We start from the raw sequence: 22,872 nt of genomic DNA on the forward strand, positions 1-22,872 counted from the left end.
ATTAAATTTTCTGTTATTTATATTGGATAAATCTCGATCCAGTTCTGATAATTAAAAACTTACATAACTCACATATAACTGATAATATTACAAAAAATAATTTATGTTGTAAATAACTTTTTTTTTGTTGTCGCACAATCTATAAATTTTTTAATATACAAACATGTCTGTTAATTTTTGATTGCAAATAGCCTGAGGGGGAGGGGAAACCCCCACTTCTGGGTACATATGACAATACCTACAAACAAATGAATTGAGTCCCGGACACGTTCACATAAAATCCCCCCATTGGGAGATGTGCCCATGAATACTGAGAATGAAAGAAAAAACTCAAAAACTAATGGGAGTCCCTTAAATGAGTGACGAGTCGAACTCAATCAATAAAAACCAAAGTGAATCTCACTCCTATAAAAACCGAATCAGGTGGAAGCTGACTATTCAGTTGTCTAGCTGCTAGCAATCCAGATTACCATAATCCAACAAAATAGTCAGAATGAAGTGCGTTCTTATCCTTTTTGTTACATTGGCTGTGATGATGTGCCTGGTCCAAGCTCAGCCAGTCGGTGAGGAAAAGTCGCGATTGCGACCCCTTATCCAAGTGAGGGAAGATTACCCTGGATCCCAAGTAAAGAAAGATAAGGACGAATCGGTGGAGACGCACTCTCGCCAAAAACGTGCCACCTGCGACCTGCTCTCCAAGTTCAATGTCAATCACTCGGCATGTGCAGCCCATTGCCTGGTCAGAGGTAACAGAGGTGGCTATTGCAACAACAAGGCCGTTTGCATTTGCCGCAAGTAAAGTGAGAGTGGCTAGAACCTAAACTTGTTCAAATTTACTTGAACCAATTATAATTAAATTTCAATATTGCACTTTTAAAATTCAAAATTTGTCAATAAATAAAAGATTATCCAAAAATACTACTGATAAATCTTGGAATTATATAACATTCTTATTTGGAAAGGACTACAAAATGAGACAAATCTATGAAACAGGGTAAATGAGTTGTAAATTGGTTTAAATATTATATTTTAGACTAGAAACGTTGAGGTTCGTTGAAACTTTTAAGTGATTAATACTAGGTATCCTATTTGGTATAAGCTGTTAAGATATTTGATGTATGTACCTCTAATTCCTCTAACAACGATTTGTTTCTTCTATTTTACTTCCCAAGAGCCAAAAAGTCATTAATAATCCATTAAACTTACTTTTCAAAATGTGGCATTCGGACCAAAAACGTGGCAAAATTTGCATACGTTTCCTATATAAATGACTTGGATGGTAGCAGCAGCAACAAGTAAAGAAGACAGAAATGAAGTACATTCTTATCCTGTTTGTTGCATTTGCTATGATGATATCCCTGGCACAATCTCAGCCAGTTTCGAGCCGCCAAAAACGTGCCACCTGTGACCTCTTCTCGGTACTTGGTGTTAACCACACCTTGTGTGCAGCCCATTGCCTAGGCCATGGATTCAAAGGTGGCTATTGCAACGACAAAGCCATTTGCATTTGCCGCAAATAAAAGGGAAAAATCTAAACATGTTAAAATTTGTAAATCCAAAACATGTGAATAAATGAAAGATTATCAAAACTTCTCTCAAAGTGTTCTTATAAATGGAATTAACTAAAACTTGTGATTTCAAAAGGATCTGGGACAGTAAAAGGGGGATAAGATGAGTGTTTAAGTTCATCCTCACCGTAATTGACTATCCTTGGCTGCAATGTCATTCTCGGCTTTTGAAGTTATTTTGCTTTTACATAGATCTTAGGATAGCATTTATCTGAGCAGGAATGCAAAGGCAAATGCCACTTTTTTCCTAATAATCAGGCGAAATTTTAATTAAATTTAAGAACAGATAAAGAATGCCCCTGGTTCACCACAAGAACACATTTGAGTTGCCATCTTAATATAACATATTTAAGTTTTCTGAAACCCTAAAGTCATTAAAATCCCATTAAATTTGTGTCTCTAAAAGAATTAATGTGATATAGATAAAGTGTTTTCTTCTTTTATATAAGAGAGCCATAGTGGAGAACTTTAAGACTAAAAAAATTCTAAAAATACATTAAAAAGCTTGGCTTTAAGAGGACAAAATAAAGTTAAGTTGGATATTGCTTGGTCTATTTTTGATTGTGTTTCTCAGCTGTACTCAAAAGGAAACTTTGGAATAGTGGCTGGAATGCAGGAAACTGCATTTTGGACTGTACAAGACGAGGATTTAACACTGGCATTTATAATAGATTGGGCATTTGTTTCTGTTTGTAAGTGCGGATAAGCAAATCAAAAATATTTATGAAATAAAACGCACTGAGAATAAAGTGGAAAAATTCTACATGAACACCATTAAATAATGACTGGATTTGGTTACTGGCTTTTGGACTGCAAAAGCATGGATATTTTACTGGCTTTTGTAATCTTTTGGGATCTTGTAGGTGTTTATTTTAGAAATAAAAGACATTGATTAATATTTTATATACTGCAATTGCTATATTAAAATATTAGTTCAACCCCAATGTTGAGATTAATTAAAGTTGGAAAGAAAATTTCATAATCGTGTAGTTGACAATTATTAAGTGTCTTAATTATGAAAATAATTTATACAAAGTTGAAATTTGATAGTTTTAGTCATAATTTAGTCATGCGAATTTTTGTTTTCTAAACTTAATGGGGCCCGACCCAAGAGGCTGTTATCAGCTTACGTAGCACGAGTTCAGAACTTCCAGTTATGGGTCACATACTTAGAATCAAATTTAAAAGGTGATTGCACTATTTGGTGAAATGTGTAAAATTTTATCTGCATTTCCGTTTTTTCCATTCGTAATGTGGAATTCTTTCTTATCAATTAAATGAACGACATAACCACAGCCCCCGCACACGATCACGTCCACATACACACACTCAATTAACGCCAATTATATGATGAACTCGTAATGAAAATTGTTAATAAAAGAAAGAACATTTTAGAAATTAATGTGCAGAATTTACTATACGAAAATTGTCGTTGTTTTTCTTAAAGATAAACAATTTTCTTTTCTGCATTTGTAGTTATTTTTTTTTATTTATTTGTTCAATTATTTCAGTTTTCGTTTTAGCAAATCAACCAACCCGATCCGTACGCGAATGATTCTTTATTTAAACTGACACTCTTTAGTTATCAGGCAGCGTAGAACAAACAATCTTAGGCCTCCAGAGTCTGAGCTAGAGAGATACTGAGAGAATTCCTAGAGAAAGAGTGAGAAGGAATGAAGAGGCAAGAGAAAGCGAAAGTGAGCCAGTAAATATATGACAATTCAAACACCCGCCAAATTGGTCAGCAGCAATCGATATACATTGTTTTGGTATTTTTCTCTCTTTTAAAAAATATGGCATCACTATTGTGAGAACGACGTTTATTTGTTGTTATTTTTGTTAAATCGCATATTTAAATACTTTGATTTACTGGAACTCACATTTAAGAACAAACGTCCACGTCGCTATTGCCCACTAAATAAATCGCAAAGTCAAAAACGGAAAACTCGTTATCTTATTCGCGCATTTTCAAAACGAACTCCAACCTTGCCGTTTGCTGCTGACGTGGTTCAATTTGAATCCGAATCAGTTCCTGTAAATTTTTAACTTAATCTAATTAACATAAAAAATGTTAACAAAGGCTTTATTGATCTGCTGCCTGGTGGCATTAGCCCAGGGTTATAGTTTTACATCAAAGGAAGTTAAATGTCATGGTAGGTCGAGGAAGAGCAACAGGCAACTGACTATGGAATTGGAAGTTAATTATTTTCTATAAATTTCAAGTGTGCAAGGCCGTTGTAACAGAACTGGAAGAAGCCATAGCCAAGGAGGACGCCAATAAAAAGGTGGATGTCAGCGGTTTTCGTCTCGATGCTCAAGGAAATTCAATTAGTAAGCGTGTGCTCCTAATTAAATCCGAGATGTTCCTTACCGAGCTCATGGAAAAGATCTGTAAGTTAATTCTTCTCAAAAAAAAATGGGCCTAACTTGTATCTCGTAACTTTGTTCATGTAGGTGACAAAATGGATGATTACCTAAAAGCCACCTACAAAAGCAATAACAAATTTACTCTGCTCAAAATGATTGTTAATGGCAAAATGAATCCCGAATCATCGCTGGTCGATTTCGTTCAGGATGGCGATCTCAACAAGAGTTTGGGTCACTTCTGTAATGAGATTTTGGAAGAGCATGAAGAGGCTTTTCTAAATGCCTTCCAAGCCCAAGAAGTGGGCAGCGATTTGGACATCAAAATTTGCTCCGAGCATGCCAAATACTGTGATGAAGCTCCCGTTCAGGAAGAGTACGATTTCGACGGCAAAGAGGAGCTGTAGCCCAAACGCTTTAGTCTGGATAGTTAAACGAGTTTCCATGATCGTCAATTGTTTATGATAAAAGTCCTCCAATGGAAGGACTCTTATTTGGTACTGAAATACTGTATATTTTTTATATGCCAACGGAGCTAAACAAAATTAATAGTGACAATAATAAAGACAAAATTTTTAATGTGCAATGCCCTCCGAAAGAAGTAACAAGAAAAATCTTTTTATTAATGTACGGTAATTATTTACTTCTTATTTTCATTCTCATCAACAACTGCTTCGGCCTCATCCTCGGAGACACTGAAATCATTTAGAGTTAGATTTATATAGTTACCGCTCTATTTGGTTTTTTTACTCACGGTTCGGGTAGGGTAACATCCCGAAGCATTTGATGGCGTACAACCAACCATGGAGAACCAAATCCCAAAATACCAAGAATTGCATAGAATATAGTGAAACGAATAGGGCTATGCATGCCCTTGCTCCAGGGCAGATTCTGAGAAATAATCCACATTAAAACTCAAATGGAAGTCATCCTGTTCATCTTACTCACCGCTCCTGGACATCCACCGCCATAGCCACCGGCAAAACGACATGGTAGCGATCCTTGAATCTTATTAACCATACGGCTTATTACGGACCACATGATGTTAATTTCTTTGACTACAAAAACCACAAATTCAATTCTCGCCAGGCCAATACAATATCTGAAATGTGTATAGGGACACTGATTCCCAATGCCCAGCACAAAAAATATTTCTCAAAGCCTACTTCAACCCAACGAAAACAAAAACAATCTTGGGTCGTGTTGATCTACAGTTTTATGGTAACTTTATTTAGGGTTTCCACTTTACACTTATAATTTAAGCGGGTCCAACAGACAAAATAGCATCTAAATACGAAAGAGACAAGTTTTGTTACTGGGGTTGCAGAAGTTTTTCTAATCCACTTACATTTGTTGACTTTGCATGTTGTAGGCGGAGCCGGAGCACCTTCCTTCAGTTTACTTCTTCAACAGCTGATGTCTGACAATCAAGAATGGCGAGCCAAAGCCAAGAACGCAGCCGATGGTGAACAGAGCGGTCACCCGGTACTTGTTTTGTATACTGAAGGGCAGATTCTGCAATGGCAATAAGACAAATATGTTACTTTTTCGTTGATTTTCGGAAAGGATTACGGATGGATTGCAACATTCAATTACGTAACCCCAGACATAATAATCGCAAATTTTTTACACTAACCTCGCCGGGAACACCACCATGGCCGCTATAGCGCACCATGGACTGGGAGAAGTTGCGTGCAATTACACTGCTGCGGCCCAACATTTTGTTTAATAACTTTGTTTTTTAGCTAAAAAATTTTCAACAAATTGCAAGACCCTCGATGGTAATGGATAGAGTTGCCAGAAGTTTTCCACAATTCCCCCCAAGACGATAACCGACGATGATTTCAATAAGTATCGATTGCAATGAATAATAATCGATATTTGTGCGCCAATAGAGTACCCCCAATTGTGTAGTATACTTTGGGGGATAACGCCACCGCCGGTCTTGCCACCTGTAGTGTCCTACCAGGCGCAGCAAATAATCAGGATGTTAGCTAAGGGAAGTACTTTGAGTTAGTACTATTGAATTATAATTTTAAAATTATATATTCTTTATTATCACTTTTTCGCTTTATGTTCAGTTACATTTACAAATCATGATGATGAAAAAGGACTATATACATTTATTTATAAGTTTCCCAAAATAAGGTCAATATATTATCTGTAAGTTAAGCTTAATTGTATATATTTTTGTTTTTAACAATGCTTAGAAATATTTCAAATATAAAATCAAACCACATAGGGAGTGCCCTCTGTGAATTCGCTTTCGCCGTCGAGTGAATGCTTTCGTCCATCACTAGTTGTCGTTCCATCACTAGTGTTGTTTTTGTTTTCTAAGTGAGCGGACGAATCACAAAAAGAATTGTGAGAGAATCAAAATCAAAATTCTTCCAAAATTACAAAAAATTGTTGCACAAAATTATAAGTAAAAACTGTGCGGCGCGCATTTGCCAACGTAAACGTGCTCCTAGAGCCGCGGACCGCTTCCCCCGCGCGTGTCCCTGTGTTGTAAAGCCAACGCCTCCATCGCCGCAAACGAGAATTTTTCCATTCCAAACCGAATCACACAGGAACGGAAAAGGCAAGAGACAAGAGAATCAAACGCGACGCGCTATATCTGTGTTTTGTGAGTGAATCTTTTTTGTCACAAATGAAGAAAAATCAGTGAAATATATTTATACATATATATATTACATATATTCGAAAGCAAAATGCTCGAATCACCGAAATTTATTGAGAATGATTTCTACGATGGCAGCCGTGTTTTTACCTGGTTGGCCGATATGGTGGGACTATCTGTGGATTTGGTAAGTTCTTGACAAAAGGATAATTATTCATTATTATCATCAACTCAGCTCGGGCGTGTGTTGCACGTGAATATACATACGTAGATAGATACATTTAAACTTATATATGTATACATGTGTGTGGATGTGTGTGTTTAATAATGCGGACAAAAGCCGCAGAGAGCGAGAGAAAAAAACAACAGACGCAGCAGCAGTCGCATAATTTACCCACAACAATAGCAACAGAGGGAAACAGGAATATCTATACCCATCAGACGACCGCATCATGCAGTACCGTTTTCCCCTAAGCCCCTCTCTCCCCCTACTCCACACACAGCCTTCACTTCACCTACGGTTGAAACTACAATTACCTGTTTTCGAGGCTAAATTTGAATGCCGGTTGCATACCAAAGCCAACTGAACCATATATATAAATTAAGTCTTAAGGTTAAACACACGAAAAAGACCCACGCCACTCCCAAAAAATAAAACCGACACCACCCACCCTGCCTCCAAACATGTCCAAAATTTTGTTTCGTTTTGTTTTGTGTGTGCGTTTTTTTTCCGACAATGTTTTGCGCTTATTGGCAAGCGAATCGAAAGTTTTGGCACTAGTTTGCAGTTTGTTTTAATTACATTTCATTTGCTTCTTATTTCTGGCCCTACATTGTTCTTGCTGTATAGTATAACCTTGATAAGTATGCAGGTGATAGAAGGAAATTGGTATCCATTTCCCTCAATAATCGTAAAAAATCAGTAGAATTTCTCCCAGACTTGAATATGGCACATACGGATCGTTGAATTCGTCATAAATAATCACAACTTTTTAGTTGATGCATCATTAGGCAAACAAATTACAATATAAATCTGTTTTTATATACTCTATGTAGATAACATACTTTTAGTTATTCATGGGACAATCACGTCATCGTATAACCAAAATAATAAGTATTCTTTTAAAAACAAATGAGTAATCAAAGGCAGCAAATCTACGGAAAATGTGAAAATTTGCCCCCTAACGTATGCAATAATCATTAAGTTATAATTAAGTTAATCCCCTAGTTTGTAAACATTGTTTACAGACAATTCCTTTGGGTACAGGACATTCCAAAACATAACAAAGGAAATGCTTTGTTAATGTTTACGTTTATTTTTCACCAGAATTTAAACAATATTTTTACCTTATACCTGATTGGCCGCCACAACAGGCACCACTGTGAATCGCCTTATTTTTTATTCTATTTCACTGTCACTTTTATACAATATATTACTTGTAAATTAATTTCATTTTTCCGCTTGTATCATCTCTCTGTGTAAGCCAGTTTTATCCCATGGGTTGAGCACAGAGGGTACAATAGTGAATATTTTATAACAAAAAGAGAAGGGAAACGGAAAGGTCGGGAAAACCCAGAGGGCTCATCTGCACTTTGGAATTAATCGCTCACACAAGCAGAGGCAGCAAGCAACTAGAATAAACCATATACAAAACACATAGAGCATAGAAAAAAGGGTAAGAGGGGATAAGTGAGATACATTTATGCAATTGCTTTGCCCAAGCTCTCAATCCTTTTTCGAGTGAGACTTGGAAAATGTGAAATGACTGCACTACTAGCCGCATTCTTTTCATGTTTTCCTTTCCTATTATTTTTTTTTTCTTTTCATGATGATGACGATGATCTAATATCAACCGTCTGAATGTAAAAACTTGGCCACATGACGTGGTAACACACATACACACGTATACAGAGGCTGACACAACTGTTGACTTCATCAGAAGCTACTTGTGAATTCGATTTAGCTGGCTTCACTTTTTTTTGCGCTTTTACTTTGCGAAACCCCCAAAAGATAATTGAATTTTTAGAGCTGCTTTTTGTTTGCAAACAAAAATTATGTATGTATGTGTGTGAGTGTGTGTGTGTGTCTGAGCTGTTGTTATTGGCCACTCAGCTGTTGAAATGACTCACAGGGTGTCGGACGCCTTGTAGGCAACAATTCAATTCCGTTGCCATAATAAATATGAAGAAAAAATAAAAGTAGGATAGGGTCATATCATTTCTCACCCACAAGCTGGAATGCGGCTTAAAAATCGAATGTAAATTCAATTTATTGAAGGTCAATTATTAGGTAAATGCGCAAAAAAAATATTAGGCAAATGACCTAATGCAGTGCATAAACAATTCTCTGTCTCTGTTTTGCTTCTTTTTTCTCTCTACGTCTCATCTCTCTCTCTGTGTGTTTCTCATTTGTTCTATTCAAATCAAGGAGAATAGTAGTCGACTTGGTTATACCCAACAATAGACCAGCTCTTAAGGTATATTGATGTTTTCAAAGGAAATCAGTCCTGAATATTAAAATTTTACCAGCTTAGAAGTACTTGCTAAAGGAAATTTCCGTCGTTTTCTTTCCCAAGAAAGTAATAGTAAATATTCAACACTCCACCGAGACTAAATGGGCGAAGATACCGGGTTACCCGGAGAACTTTTCTTTTGTCTGAATTTATATACCCATTTCGCCTGCAGGATATAATAAAGAAAACCAGCCTCCTTGTGTTTATTAAATATTTTTTGTTTTTTGCTTTGAACACAAAACATTTGGGGTGAGGATAGATATATACATACTGCTTCATAAAGTAGCTTTTTATTTGTAATTACAGTAAAAACTTGCTTAACGGAATCCTCTAGTGGACGGGATATCTCCAATGAGGGAATGATTCGAATGGTCGGAAATTTTTCACTGTAAGGCAATACTAGACTCTCTAAGAAAAACGAAGGGTAAAAGAGAGGCTCAAAGTATAGTCGGGCTAATTGTTGCGTCTTTAGTTCTAGCTCTCGTCATATCATGTTTGCATAAATTATATTAAATTATCATTTCTATGACCTTGGGGTGCTCTCAAATGCCGTCGCCCTCACTCTCTCTCTCTTAGACTCTCTGTTGCTGCTTTAGACTTGAACTTGTTGCTGCTTGAACATAGGTGACGGCGGCGCATCAGCTGTTGGCTCAGCTGCCGACCAATGGAGGGAAACGGGGTATTCTCATTGCGCTTTGTGCTAATGGTGAAATTGATATAAAAAAGTATTATTGTGGTGTGTATGTATGTGGGGGGGTCTATCTTATAGTCGGGTAATTTTAACACTTTGTGTTTTTTATTTTATCATCATGCGTGTACACACTGTGTGTGAGAGAGAGAGGGTATTTGTTTTTGTTGTTTATGGTTTTATTTATTTATAGCCATCACGCCACATTTTGGTTTGGCCCTGCTTTGTGCTCCTTTCACCCCCTACCAAAGCCACACCATGTTAAACAAATTTGCAGATTGAATTAAATGATTTATATTCATATGTGTATGTTTGTGTTCTTAGTTTTCCAATTGATTTTGATTGATGAAACTGTGTACTTACATACATATCTATTACATATGTACATATGTATGTATGTATGTATATTGACCAATTCACATATTACAATGCGCTCTTACAGAAAGAATCTAAATTTGTTCCTTTAAATTTATTTGAATAACGGGGAAAGAAGAGTTTTGCTTCATCCAACATTTCCCACAACTGATTTAAGTTAATGCCTGACTTTATTGTAGTATTAAGAAAACATTCGCCATAATTGGCTAGGAGAGTCCATAAAAATAATTAGTAGACAAAATCACTTAGAAGATAATTAACGGGTAGAAATTAACTCTAACCAAAATTATGACGAAAATAGAATTCATGGAAAATAGACTACCATCAATAAACCAAAGGTCTTGAATCCGAATCCAGAGATTTAAATTAAGGCTTCCGACGACGTCTCCTTGTAAAGTTCAATGAGCTTAAATCACATATTTCTATAATCGTGCCATTTTATAATCTGAACCATTAAGTAAATTACAGAAATAAAATGAATGACCTTTGAGTTGAATATTCAGAGAACTACTCAAAAGTTTATATATGTATGTACATAGGTAGCTTTTAAACATAATTTTCTAAACAAAAAACTTTCCCCAAATAATCAATGTTCCTATTATCCTTTAAGCAAAGTGAATTGTACCTTATGTGGAAGGAATAGATATATTCAGAGAGATATTCATATGGAATCAGCTTCTCATACTTTCTACATATGTTTATATGTATGCATTTACATATGTATACACAATCCTCTAAAGGGCACTTGTAAATGCAGCAAAAAAAAAAAAAAAAAAAATGAACATGAACACAAATTGCTTCTGCATTGTGTCAGTGTTTGCATTGTTCAGAAGAATCGTTGACTTGGAATTATGGAATGGCTTATCTTTGGCCATTATAATGCCAACAATGGGTAATAGAAACACGAAAGTATTTTTTATATTAAAGTCGGAATCAGTTTAAGTCAGAAAAAGAAGATTCATTGTCAATACTCGAATACCAACATCGAATCAAATGTATTTATGTTGAAAATATTAATTTATCTCAAAGCACAGACTAGGACCTGTTGTCACAGGCACACATTAGGACAACATTACTTCATGATTTGCAATCTCCTGCAATATGTTATTTTTTACACTCACCTGTTGAACTAAACATTTCCCAGTGTGTCTGACATAATATAGTGTTCTTTTGCAAGATTTTCAATTCGTTTTAGCACACATTTTATGGCTATCGAGGTATTCAACGTGGTGTAGACACTTAGACAAGAGGAAAACAGGTTTTCCTTCTGCTGCTAATATTATTGCGTATACCAGATTTTTACCAACTTGCTTGCTTATTACCCCATAGTCTATATAAACAATCAGCAGCTTAAATTTAAGCAAGCCAATTGAATTAAGGGAACTATGAAACATGAAGTCGAAAGAGGCCGGTATTGCACATCTTAACTATATTATCAATGTTTTTGAATGATGGAATTTGATGTTAAACCATTTTAAATATTAGGAATAACAGTTTAAAACATTTTTAGTTATTAGTTCCTTATTAGCACTTGACAATTTGCCTAATAGGTAATTTGTTCAATGATAGGTAAATCACCCACAACGCATAATACCGCCATTATCTGCGTATATCGTCAGGAACTTATCTTGATGACGCAGTTGAAACTGAACATGGAAGTCTTTGTCTTTGACCTGTGGCGCGATACAAAGCGTCATTAGTACTTGTGAGACCCTGGATAAGCATGTCTTTGTTGTCGATAATATAATATACACGTTCAATCACTAATATGTTTTCAAATCGCGCGATATAGATTACATCAGCAGCACCAACAACCACACTAATGAGGGAAATAGTTTTTTTATTGTTATAAAATAATAATAATAATGTACCTATCTATGAAAAGATACTGCTTTTGCAAATGTTGTCTTCATGTTGCACTTTACAAATTAGTTAAATTATCTTAGGTTGTATAACATGCAGTTTGGCTGTCGTTTTGGCGGTTATAAAAGCCGATGGTAGCTGCATTTCAGGTCAGAACGTTGCTGAAAAAGTGGTAAAGATATTTATTATTTTGATGAAACTATGTAAGTGTGCACTTTTATACCTGGAATAGCACGGCGCACATTGCCTAAGCCCGAAGTCTCTTTTTCAGTTGCCTTTTTGTTTGTGGCCCTGGCGGTGGCCGCTGTTGATCCCGCGAACGCCCATGGTCTGCGCGGTCGTAAACAGCAACGATGTAATTTTAGAACAACCCCAAAGCCGCCATGTGGACTGCCGACTACGACACCACCAACGACTACAACCTTACATTGCCGAAAACCAACAACCACAACAACAATTTTACCCTGCCATAAACCAACAACTACAACGACTACACCTTGTAGGGTTAAACCAACGTATACGACAACTACTAGTTCGACAACTTCAATTCCAGCTGAAGAACCGACAACTCATTCAGCTGAGGAACCAACGTCAACTCCTTCCGGTAAAGAACCAACGACCACTTCTTCCGCTGAGGAACCAACGTCAACTCCTTCCTGTGAAGAACCAACGTCAACTCCTTCCGGTGAAGAACCAACGACAACTCCTTCAGCTGAGGAACCAACGTCAACACCTTCAGCGGAAGAACCCACTACAACTCCTTCAGCTGAGGAACCAACGTCAACTCCTTCCGGTGAAGAACCCACGACCACTCCTTCAGCTGAGGAACCAACGACAACTCCTTCCGGTGAAGAACCCACGACAACTCCTTCAGCTGACGAACCAACGTCAACTCCTTCCGATGAAGAACCAACAACCCCATCCGGTGAAGAAGCAACGACAACTCCTTCCGGTGAAGAACCCACGTCCACTCCTTCAGCTGAGGAACCAACTTCAACTCCTTCCGGTGAAGAACCCACGAAAACTCCTTCAGCTGACGAACCAACGTCAACTCCTTCCGATGAAGAACCAACAACCCCATCCGGTGAAGAACCAATGACAACTCCTTCCGGTGAAGAACCCACGTCCACTCCTTCAGCTGAGGAACCAACTTCAACTCCTTCCGATGAAGAACCAACAACCACATCCGGTGAAGAACCAACGACAACTCCTTCCGGTGAAGAACCCACGACCACTCCTTCAGCTGAGGAACCAACGTCAACTCCTTCTGGTGAAGAACCCACGACCACTCCCTCAGCTGAGGAACCAACGTCAACTCCTTCCGGTGAAGAACCCACGACCACTCTTTCAGCTAAGGAACCAACGACAACTCCTTCCGGTGAAGAAACCACGACAACTCCTTCAGCTGACGAACCAACGTCAACTCCTTCTGGTGAAGCCCCGACGACAACTCCTTCAGCTGAGGAACCAACGTCAACTCCTTCCGGTGAAGAACCAACGACAACTCCTTCAGCTGAGGAACCAACGTCAACACCTTCAGCGGAAGAACCCACTACAACTCCTTCAGCTGAGGAACCAGCTTCAACTCCTTCCGATGAAGAACCAACAACCCCATCCGGTGAAGAACCAACGACAAGTCCTTCCGGTGCAGAACCCACGACCACTCCTTCAGCTGAGGAACCAACGTCAACTCCTTCCGGTGAAGAACCAACGACAACTCCTTCAGCTGAGGAACCAACGTCAACACCTTCAGCGGAAGAACCCACTACAACTCTTTCAGCTGAGGAACCAACGACAACTCCTTCCGGTGAAGAACCCACGACAACTCCTTCCGCTGAGGAACCAACGTCAACTCCTTCAGCTGACGAACCAACGTCAACTCCTTCCGGTGAAGAACCCACGACCACTTCTTCAGCTGACGAACCAACGTCAACTCCTTCCGGTGAAGAACCAACGACAACTCCTTCAGCTGAGGAACCAACGACAACTCCTTCCGGTGAAGAACCCACGACAACTCCTTCCGCTGAGGAACCAACGTCAACTCCTTCAGCTGACGAACCAACGTCAACTCCTTCCGGTGAAGAACCCACGACCACTTCTTCAGCTGACGAACCAACGTCAACTCCTTCCGGTGAAGAACCCACGACAACTCCTTCAGCTGACGAACCAACGTCAACTCCTTCCGGTGAAGCCCCGACGACAACTCCTTCAGCTGAGGAACCAGCTTCAACTCCTTCCGATGAAGAACCAACAACCCCATCCGGTGAAGAACCAACGTCATCTCCTTCCGGTGAAGAACCCACGTCCACTCCTTCAGCTGAGGAACCAACGTCAACTCCTTCCGGTGAAGAACCCATGACCACTCCTTCAGCTGAGGAACCAACGTCAACACCTTCAGCGGAAGAACCCACTACAACTCCTTCAGCTGAGGAACCAGCTTCAACTCCTTCCGATGAAGAACCAACAACCCCATCCGGTGAAGAACCAACGACAAGTCCTTCCGGTGCAGAACCCACGACCACTCCTTCAGCTGAGGAACCAACGTCAACTCCTTCCGGTGAAGAACCCATGACCACTCCTTCAGCTGAGGAACCAACGTCAACTCCTTCCGGTGAAGAACCAACGACAACTCCTTCACCTGAGGAACCAACGTCAACACCTTCATCGGATGAACCCACTACAACTCCTTCAGCTGAGGAACCAGCTTCAACTCCTTCCGATGAAGAACCCACGACAACGCCTTCAGCTCAGGAACCAACGTCAACTCCATCCGGTGAAGAACCAACGACAACTACTTCAGGTAAAGAACCCACGACCACTCTTCCAGCTGAGGAACCAACGTCAACTCCTACCGGTGAAGAACCAACGACAACTCCTTCGGCTGAGGAACCAACGTCTACTCCTACCGGTGAAGAACCAACGACAACTCCTTCAGCTGAGGAACCAACGTCAACTTCTTCCGCGGAAGAACCAACGTCAACTCCTGCAGCTGAGGAACCAACTTCAACTCCTTCCGGTGAAGAACCAACGACAACTCCTTCAGCTGACGAACCAACGTCAACTCCATCCGGTGAAGAACCAACGACAACTACTTCAGGTAAAGAACCCACGACCACTCTTCCAGCTGAGGAACCAACGTCAACTCCTACCGGTGAAGAACCAACGACAACTCCTTCGGCTGAGGAACCAACGTCTACTCCTACCGGTGAAGAACCAACGACAACTCCTTCAGCTGAGGAACCAACGTCAACTTCTTCCGCGGAAGAACCAACGTCAACTCCTGCAGCTGAGGAACCAACTTCAACTCCTTCCGGTGAAGAACCGACAACTCCTTCCGGTGAAGAACCCACAACACCTTCCGGTGAAGAACCCACGACAACTCCGCCCGTTCAAGAACCAACGACTACACCTCAAGAACCTTACATTACTACTACTACGACATGTAAATTAATTTTGAACACAACGACTACGTCTTGTAGGCCTGACTTTACGACGACAAGTTCCTCTTGTAAACGCAAAACGACAACAACTAGTCCCTGTGGTGCTAAGACCACAACACCATGTCATGGTAAACCTTTGATCACAACAACTTGTGGGCAAGAAAGCAGTGTAATGAAATTGTTATCCAGCGGTTCGAAGACCAAATCTGGATCAGGTGCCAATATGATTGCCGTAATCGGAAATGTTGATATGGGAAGCAAGTTTTACGCAAATGCAAAAAATGTTTTTGAGGCGATATTAAAACTAGCTGGGTTTGGAAACGGAGCTTAAGAATGATTTCGTGGAATTAGCAGATGGGAACAGAGAACATATATATTTTTATATAATATATATTCAATATATTAATCAATAAATAAGCAATTGACTAAAGAGAAATACCTGAGGTAATTTAGTTTAAAAAGATAAGCTACCTATTTTCTTATATTCAGCTCAATGTTAAGTGTATTCGACTTTTATTGGCAAGACCTAGATAAAATATTGATTTCTAAATGGACTATTTTAATTCATTGACTCTTGAGACTTGATTGACTTTCACTAATTAACAAGGCTGATTAAACACAATTTTACATGTATCTATTGCATTGTATCAGAGTAGTGTTTGCTGAATGTGTATACTTGATTTGATTTAATTATAAGTGGTCGCTGATTATGAAGTCTCATAACATAAGACTATAGATAACGGTGGGCACTATCTTTTTAAACGCATTTACATAAATAATATACCTACTTTTAAACATATATACATACTTAGGTATATATACCCTCATATTTTTCACATTTGTGCCAGGGCATATTTTGTTTTCGCTGATAAGACATTTTTCTTACATCCGCTCATGTTCTGAACAAATAAATAGTGTACTGAACTTTTCTGTATATAATGTAAATAGCAACATCTATTCGGGTTTTTATACATACATATACTTTTATATATTCAAATGAGAACGGGAGTGTGCGTTAAGACCCCATTACTTGACGGGGTGGCCTGACTGCTTTACTTGAGTTCATTATTCATTTTGTGTTATCAAAGGCACCTTATCAGTATAATTGGCACAGACAGCGCCTTGAAAAAACTCTAAAAATAAGGACCATTGATAACATTGTGATCAATCGTATGAACTCTCCATCAAAGATACTGCATTTTGTTGGGTTTCGGGGTTATCTCTGCCATCGTTGTTGCATTTTTTTGTCAATTTTTAAATTGAATCATAAAAACAAAAAATAAAAAGAAATAAAAGCCCAAAATCCACACTCACTAAAAATGTTTGTAAATTAGCAATTGGTAAATGACATCCGAGTGGTTTTTCCCTCTCCTTCTGCTGCGCCTCTTGTCAGTGTTTGGTTAGCTGGCTGGCCGGCGTTTGGCAAGTTGGCAAATTGCATCTTAGCATTATAAACCTTGCACATGCCCTTTGTATCAAATAAATTTGCATTAAATAAAGAGTCAACCGCCAGTCAAGGTCGATAATATGGTGTATATGGTGGGGGGTTGTTGATCACAACGCGTGATCGTGATCATGATCAAAAGCAATGAAGCGAGAACAATTCTACAATTGATGAGATGATGCTCTGTCTCTTTTTATGCCAATCAATAAAAATTCACGTGTTACCGGCATGTGCCCTGCTACTACATATATTGTGAAAAGTACCAATTTATTTATTTAAGTTTCTTTCTTTCTTCTCTTTTCGCAGGTGAACTTTTTGATATGCCAAATATCGGCTCTATTCTTAGCCTCACTCTTCCGTTCGCTATTGCATCCTTCAAAAGTCTCATCAGAAGTTCGGCACGTGTTTGCTCTATCACTTGGCCTGACCTTCGGTTACTTTTGCTTCGGTCAACAGGCAATACATATTGCTGGATTACCGGCAATATGTTACATTGTCATCCGTACTCAAGATCCGCGCATTGTTCAAAGGTAAGTAAAAATTGAATGTTTTAATCGATCTTTTAATAAATTTTTTCTCCCTTTGATCAAAGGAGCGTTATGCTTGTGGCAATGTCATATTTACTGTGCATACATCTCATGCGGCAACTATATGATTATGGATCATATGCCCTGGACATAACTGGGCCCTTGATGATTATAACACAAAAGGTTACCAGTTTGGCGTTTAGTATTCACGATGGCTTTGTGCGGCAGGATGAGGTTAGCACAAATTTGCCTTAACTGATGAATAAAGAAGTACAATTCTATATGTATATCTTTACAGGATATGACTAAAGCCCAACAGTATCATGCCATACGTAAAATGCCCTCAGCTTTGGAATACTTCTCATATGTCTGGCACTTCCAAAGCCTCATGGCTGGACCATTGGTCTTCTACAAGGATTACATTGAGTTTGTTGAGGGTTACAATCTGCTAAAATGTCCTCCCAGGAATGTAAGTGTTTGAATTAGTCATTCGGTATGCATTTTAATCATTTATTATTGGGTTTTTTTTAGGGCAATCCGGATAATGGTAAAACCGAATTAATTGTAGAGCCATCACCCACGAAAACGGTTATACGCAAGGTTATTGGCAGTCTTGTTTGTGCCTTTATATTCATGAAATTCGTCAAACTTTATCCAGTGAAGAATATGAAAGAGGATGACTTTATAAATGCTACAAGCATACCCTATAAATTTTGGTATGCCATGATGGCAACCACTTGCATACGCTTTAAGTATTATCACGCATGGCTTCTGGCCGATGCTATATGTAATAATTCAGGTTTAGGTTTCACTGGATATGATAAGGATGGCAACGCCAAATGGGATCTGATTTCCAATATAAACGTGCTGTCATTTGAGGTGAGAGAGATAATAAGGGATTATTATTATTTGTGCATTTTATTGAATGAGGCCGCTTTTTCATTGTCTTGCAGTTTGCCTCGAACTTCCGTGATGCAATCAATAATTGGAATTGCGGCACCAATCGCTGGCTACGCACTTTGGTCTATGAGCGTGTACCAAAGAAGTATGGCACACTCCTCACGTTTGCCTTGAGCGCAGTGTGGCATGGATTCTATCCGGGCTATTATTTGACCTTTGCCACGGGCGCTGTTGTGGTCACAGCGGCACGTACGGGTCGCCGACTATTCCGTCACCGTTTCCAGAGCACTCAATTTACACGCATGTTCTACGATATACTTACCTGTGTGACCACACGCATTGTGATGGGCTACGCCACATTCCCATTTGTTCTGCTTGAATTAATGGTAAGCAATCATCAAATTTCTTCAACATAAATCCAGCAATTAATCCCATGTAATTTTTTCTGTGTTTCCCTTACAGGGCAGCATCAATTTGTACCTGAGATTTTATTTGTGCCTTCATATAATTTCACTAGTGACCATATTTATTTTACCACTATTCATACGTGGCGAAAAACGTGTCAAGCCGCCGTCCAACAGCTCAGAGGAAGTAGAATTATCAGCAAAATCATCGGGAACTGCTACTCTGCCGCAGGCGGCATTGGAGCCAGCAGTAGAGACTGTTCAGACAAAAACTACAGATCTCAAGAGTGAGGATAATGAGGAACAGACCGAAGAGCAACTAGTTAAACGTAATAATAAACTACCACAACAACACCTACACCCGCTGCAACAGCAACAACAAGAGCAACAACAACAAAAGAATATAATACTCCAACCACGCCCACAGCAATCGCCGCAACAAGTCAAGCCAAGGTCACCGCCTCAGCAAACTAGTGCACACGATGCAAATCGTGTGCCGCATGATCAATGTGAAATGGATCAATTATCCAGCAAGCTAAAGGAGAAATTTGAGGCTGAGACCAAAAACATTGAGGAATTTATTGATAAGACTGTGACCAAAACCGTTAGCGGCATTGTAGAATTCAAAGACGACTTGATGCGTGACATTGAATTCCCCAAACTGAAATTGGGAGCTGTTTCGGCGCCTTTAGATGCGACTGCTGTTGGTTTGCGCAAACGTAACATATCGACTATCCATGACAATGGATCCGATGCCTCTGGCCATGCCGTCGGTGAGCAGAGTGAAGCATTTCTCAAAAAGGAAATTGAGGTTATCAATGCGGTAGTTCCGGCTGTTTTAAGCAATGGACATGCCAAATAGTAACACAAATGAGGAAGCAGCATCACTAGCAACATCACCAGCGTGGGAGCACAAAAAATAACAACGATGAACAACAATATCAAGGCATGGACTGTTGAAACTGAGACAAGGGTACACTAATTCTAGGTGCTTCTATAATCCAATTGATTTAATTCTGTGTCAGATTAAGCCAACCAATCTAACAACGCACACAAAAGAAGACACAAACAACAAAAACACTCACACAGACCCACCACACACCTTTTGGTTTCATATCACCTATCTTGTTTTTAGTTTGCTTCATTTTTTTCTAGAAATTTACAAGAAATTTTGCTTAAAATTTTTTTAGAATTCGATGAATTAGCCAAATAATATAATTATAAGTAACTAAATAAATACACAAAAAAAAAAAAAATTATCGATTCAATGTTCAAATGTTTTTAGCTCAGCGCAAAAAATTTACAATACTTATTGTTGCAGCAAAACCGAAATAGAACTCGGGAAACTTTTGTTAAAAACTATAAATATGCATGATGATATTGATTGTCTAATTGTTGTTAAAAAAATCAAAAGAAAATAAGAATAATTTGTGTTTGTATGAACGTATGCGTGTGTATGTATGTATGTAAGTAACTATGTTTATTTGTTATCTCAGATCGTTTGCAGAAATCACTATAAACCAATTGAAGATTTTTTCCATATAGTCTATGTATTGCATTATGTCTAGGTTAAACAAAAGTAACGCTCGTAATACCAATGAAATGATCTGACATGATTAAGTACCTTCGGCGCTCCGAAGTTTATATTCCCCTGCAGTTTCTTGGCTATTAATAATCACTTCAAACATATCAATGTATAATAATATAATATAAACAGTCTATAGATCAGAGCTTAAAACACCTTTTAACACCAATGTAAACGAAGATGCTTTCTATTTTTTTTTAATCAATTTCCACGAGGAAACAATGCTATAACCTATTTAATGTCCGACTAAAGTACAATATATACTTATTAGATAGTTAACCAATTAAAAGTGCAATATATTTATAGAATAGAACAAGAAACAGCGGTTGGGAAAAAAAAAAAAAAATCGAGACATTCAACCAAAAAACAATGTAAATCAACTTTAGACTGAAGCTATCTGAACATAAAAATAATAATATTATACAGATAAAACGCACTAAACAAATCCTAAAAGAAAACAAAAAACAAGCGTAGTTAGAAATTAAGAATTTTCGAATCAATGTGTTTTTATCCCCCTTTTTTAACAATTGTACAATTTGTATACTGTGTATGCTTGTGTGCCTGTGTATGTTCGAGTGTGTGTTTGTGAATTATAAGAGAGTTTTCAAGTCCAATTCCCGCCCAATATCTTCCAATATAATCGGGAAACTTCCTGCTGGTTTTCTAACTTTGTAACTTCCTAGTTTTTGTAGCTTTTAAGCACACTTTTAACATATATATGGGTATATGTACATATATATCTACCGTACATTTATATACATATGACTTTTTGTTTTCTCCATTTTTCTTTGTTAACTTGAATAAACAGGGAGAGAAATAGAGAAAGTCTCTCCAAATGCGCATATGCCCTATATATATTTGATATATTTACTGCAACAAAGTTAATTGATTTACTTGTAATTGGCACTCATAAAAGACAGAAAAAATCGAAAATAAAAAATGTTAAATGCCAACAAAAAGACCTCGATATATACATTATATATATATATAAATATTTGTATGTATGCACAAAGGGCGATTTTTTCACAAGTGATTTGATTGACCCATTTAAACCAAACTGAACCAAAACAAACAAATTATTGTATGTAGTCCAATAAAGTGCATACGAATCAATTATTCAATGGAACAAAAATAAATCAACTCTTATATGTGTGTAAACTGAATACAAGATCTACATTCTCTTTTATTGATATTTTATATTAAAAGTTCAAGCTTCCGGTTATCTTATAAAAGTCATCGGAATCACCTGATGAGCCCAGGACACACAAATGGACTGCATTGCATTGGACTGTTCCGAAATCATGCTCCCCAAAGCGTTTCAAAATCGCACGGGCATCAAAGCTGCTGGCGCACTTATCGTCCTTTTTTTTGCGATAACGATTATTCAGCACTGTCATATGAAGTTTAATTGACTCTCTATCATTATTATCAGTGGCACACAGACCAGTGGTTTGAAAAGATCTTAGACATTTGTCGGCAAACTTTTGCAACTCCGGTGCGTCAACACCAGCATAAAGTATAACTGTGGAGCTCGGATCATCATTCATAATTTCCAATCCCTTTACTTTCATTTCAAATGGTGTGGTCAAACCGTCTAAAAACTGCTTGCAAGTCTGTAAATGTTCCACAGCTTTCTGACGCTCAACATCATCGAGAAGGACATAAACTCCCAAAGTAACGTGAACGCAACGTTCTGATATAAACAGTGCCTCATCTATGCCTGGCAACTGGGCCTCCAGTATACTCTTTTTTAGTTCCGAAAACTTGTCCTGCACTTGTCCTGCATTCAAGGCGACCGCCAAAAAGTGGGTAGGCTTCATGCGCCTTCGTAGGGATTGAACAAGTAAACGAATCTTGCGCAACGCTGCACAAACCTGACTTCGTTCTTTGCCTTTGATTTGCAAGTCCTTGGAATTCTCATTTTGTCGAGGTACATAGATCTCCACGCGAGTTTCCTCCTCGATGCGACGTTTGGTCGAGCCTTTAAAACCAATTATTCCACCATAAAATGATCTGCAAGGGGGGGAATGTATATTTACTTGGAAGCAGGAATAGGAATACTTGGATATGTGTACCCACTTGGGCACATGTAAATGCAACACAAAGCTACCATCAGCAGTTGTTTCTATTTTATTGGTTTCCTCATCATCCTCGTAGTCGTCTTCGGCATACAAATCTGGAACAAAAGGTTGAAGGTTAAAAGTGTATAGTTTTCAAATATACTGGATTTCAGGGGAAATACCTGGTTCTTCATAGCCCTTCCGCTGACCAGAAGTATTCTTCTTGCTGGAGTTCCACTTGTGTCCACCAAAGTCTTCATGGACGAGATTTACACGATAGCGCCGGTTATGGCTCATGGCTAACACAGGAGGCGCGAGGATGTCTCGACTCATTTTACTAATGCAAATCTACTTAGACCAGCAATTGTAATTTCCAAAAATTTGTGAGAGTCCCAATAAGGGGAAGACCAAAAATCAAAACTAAATTCGCGAAATAACTCCTGGCATTAGAGGTGGGAGGAGTGGCGATAAATTGTTCGTTGTATCGACTTTTTGTAATAATTGCATAATCGATGTTATCG

General features: G+C 38.5%; 8 protein-coding genes across 8 annotated transcripts; 5 read left to right on the top strand and 3 right to left on the bottom strand.

The window, feature by feature from the left end:
* The first annotated feature begins 429 nt into the window (after positions 1-429).
* On the top strand, positions 430-918 carry LOC137575783 (defensin-like). Its single transcript, XM_068288473.1, has one exon. It carries the CDS (start codon positions 494-496, stop codon positions 797-799), a length of 306 nt encoding a protein of 101 aa, XP_068144574.1. The 5' UTR covers positions 430-493; the 3' UTR covers positions 800-918.
* Positions 919-1,305: 387 nt separating this feature from the next.
* LOC137577128 (defensin-like) lies at positions 1,306-1,589 on the top strand. The gene has a single exon (XM_068290520.1). It carries the CDS (start codon positions 1,311-1,313, stop codon positions 1,518-1,520), a length of 210 nt encoding a protein of 69 aa, XP_068146621.1. The 5' UTR covers positions 1,306-1,310; the 3' UTR covers positions 1,521-1,589.
* Positions 1,590-3,373: 1,784 nt separating this feature from the next.
* sel (canopy family protein seele) lies at positions 3,374-4,546 on the top strand. Its single transcript, XM_068289552.1, has 3 exons — positions 3,374-3,721; positions 3,792-3,959; positions 4,023-4,546. The coding sequence occupies exons 1-3, from the start codon at positions 3,637-3,639 to the stop codon at positions 4,337-4,339; spliced, it is 570 nt and encodes a 189-aa protein (XP_068145653.1). The 5' UTR covers positions 3,374-3,636; the 3' UTR covers positions 4,340-4,546.
* Positions 4,505-5,089, bottom strand: COX7CL (Cytochrome c oxidase subunit 7C-like). Its single transcript, XM_068289553.1, has 3 exons — positions 4,881-5,089; positions 4,687-4,823; positions 4,505-4,627 (listed from the first exon to the last, which is right to left on the bottom strand). Exons 1-3 carry the CDS (start codon positions 4,971-4,973, stop codon positions 4,573-4,575), a joined length of 285 nt encoding a protein of 94 aa, XP_068145654.1. The 5' UTR covers positions 4,974-5,089; the 3' UTR covers positions 4,505-4,572.
* A 41-nt stretch (positions 5,090-5,130) lies between these two features.
* Positions 5,131-5,741, bottom strand: COX7C (Cytochrome c oxidase subunit 7C). Its single transcript, XM_068289554.1, has 3 exons — positions 5,569-5,741; positions 5,281-5,447; positions 5,131-5,219 (listed from the first exon to the last, which is right to left on the bottom strand). Exons 1-2 carry the CDS (start codon positions 5,650-5,652, stop codon positions 5,331-5,333), a joined length of 201 nt encoding a protein of 66 aa, XP_068145655.1. The 5' UTR covers positions 5,653-5,741; the 3' UTR covers positions 5,131-5,219; positions 5,281-5,330.
* A 504-nt stretch (positions 5,742-6,245) lies between these two features.
* On the top strand, positions 6,246-21,459 carry oys (oysgedart). The gene is made up of 7 exons (XM_068288997.1): positions 6,246-6,739; positions 17,182-17,405; positions 17,468-17,636; positions 17,701-17,871; positions 17,934-18,281; positions 18,356-18,688; positions 18,765-21,459. Exons 1-7 carry the CDS (start codon positions 6,644-6,646, stop codon positions 19,566-19,568), a joined length of 2,145 nt encoding a protein of 714 aa, XP_068145098.1. The 5' UTR covers positions 6,246-6,643; the 3' UTR covers positions 19,569-21,459.
* LOC137578395 (mucin-2-like) lies at positions 12,131-15,867 on the top strand. Its single transcript, XM_068292169.1, has 2 exons — positions 12,131-12,194; positions 12,263-15,867. Exons 1-2 carry the CDS (start codon positions 12,185-12,187, stop codon positions 15,760-15,762), a joined length of 3,510 nt encoding a protein of 1,169 aa, XP_068148270.1. The 5' UTR covers positions 12,131-12,184; the 3' UTR covers positions 15,763-15,867.
* Positions 21,368-22,814, bottom strand: LOC137576111 (activating signal cointegrator 1 complex subunit 1). The gene is made up of 3 exons (XM_068288998.1): positions 22,534-22,814; positions 22,371-22,467; positions 21,368-22,304 (listed from the first exon to the last, which is right to left on the bottom strand). The coding sequence occupies exons 1-3, from the start codon at positions 22,682-22,684 to the stop codon at positions 21,491-21,493; spliced, it is 1,062 nt and encodes a 353-aa protein (XP_068145099.1). The 5' UTR covers positions 22,685-22,814; the 3' UTR covers positions 21,368-21,490.
* Between the last annotated feature and the right edge of the window lie 58 nt (positions 22,815-22,872).

This window comes from Drosophila tropicalis, unplaced genomic scaffold (genome assembly GCF_018151085.1).
Source record: "Drosophila tropicalis isolate 14030-0801.00 unplaced genomic scaffold, ASM1815108v1 contig_593, whole genome shotgun sequence".
Lineage (NCBI taxonomy): Eukaryota > Metazoa > Arthropoda > Insecta > Diptera > Drosophilidae > Drosophila > Drosophila tropicalis.

What these genes read in the sequence shown, in the direction of transcription:
- LOC137575783 (XM_068288473.1), top strand. Translation starts at nt 494, where the DNA reads ATGAAGTGCGTTCTTATCCTTTTTGTTACATTGGCTGTGATGATGTGC.
- LOC137577128 (XM_068290520.1), top strand. Translation starts at nt 1,311, where the DNA reads ATGAAGTACATTCTTATCCTGTTTGTTGCATTTGCTATGATGATATCC.
- sel (XM_068289552.1), top strand. Translation starts at nt 3,637, where the DNA reads ATGTTAACAAAGGCTTTATTGATCTGCTGCCTGGTGGCATTAGCCCAG. An exon ending in AAAGGAAGTTAAATGTCATG is followed by an intron (nt 3,722 to 3,791) that starts GTAGGTCGAGGA and finishes ATAAATTTCAAG; the next exon opens with TGTGCAAGGCCGTTGTAACA. An exon ending in CGAGCTCATGGAAAAGATCT is followed by an intron (nt 3,960 to 4,022) that starts GTAAGTTAATTC and finishes TTGTTCATGTAG; the next exon opens with GTGACAAAATGGATGATTAC.
- COX7CL (XM_068289553.1), bottom strand. Translation starts at nt 4,973, where the DNA reads ATGTGGTCCGTAATAAGCCGTATGGTTAATAAGATTCAAGGATCGCTA. An exon ending in GCGGTGGATGTCCAGGAGCG is followed by an intron (nt 4,824 to 4,880) that starts GTGAGTAAGATG and finishes ATTATTTCTCAG; the next exon opens with AATCTGCCCTGGAGCAAGGG. An exon ending in GATGTTACCCTACCCGAACC is followed by an intron (nt 4,628 to 4,686) that starts GTGAGTAAAAAA and finishes AAATGATTTCAG; the next exon opens with TGTCTCCGAGGATGAGGCCG.
- COX7C (XM_068289554.1), bottom strand. Translation starts at nt 5,652, where the DNA reads ATGTTGGGCCGCAGCAGTGTAATTGCACGCAACTTCTCCCAGTCCATG. An exon ending in ATGGTGGTGTTCCCGGCGAG is followed by an intron (nt 5,448 to 5,568) that starts GTTAGTGTAAAA and finishes TTGCCATTGCAG; the next exon opens with AATCTGCCCTTCAGTATACA.
- oys (XM_068288997.1), top strand. Translation starts at nt 6,644, where the DNA reads ATGCTCGAATCACCGAAATTTATTGAGAATGATTTCTACGATGGCAGC. An exon ending in GATCCGCGCATTGTTCAAAG is followed by an intron (nt 17,406 to 17,467) that starts GTAAGTAAAAAT and finishes CTTTGATCAAAG; the next exon opens with GAGCGTTATGCTTGTGGCAA. An exon ending in TAAACGTGCTGTCATTTGAG is followed by an intron (nt 18,282 to 18,355) that starts GTGAGAGAGATA and finishes ATTGTCTTGCAG; the next exon opens with TTTGCCTCGAACTTCCGTGA.
- LOC137576111 (XM_068288998.1), bottom strand. Translation starts at nt 22,684, where the DNA reads ATGAGTCGAGACATCCTCGCGCCTCCTGTGTTAGCCATGAGCCATAAC. An exon ending in GAAGGGCTATGAAGAACCAG is followed by an intron (nt 22,468 to 22,533) that starts GTATTTCCCCTG and finishes CTTTTGTTCCAG; the next exon opens with ATTTGTATGCCGAAGACGAC. An exon ending in TTGCATTTACATGTGCCCAA is followed by an intron (nt 22,305 to 22,370) that starts GTGGGTACACAT and finishes CCCCCCTTGCAG; the next exon opens with ATCATTTTATGGTGGAATAA.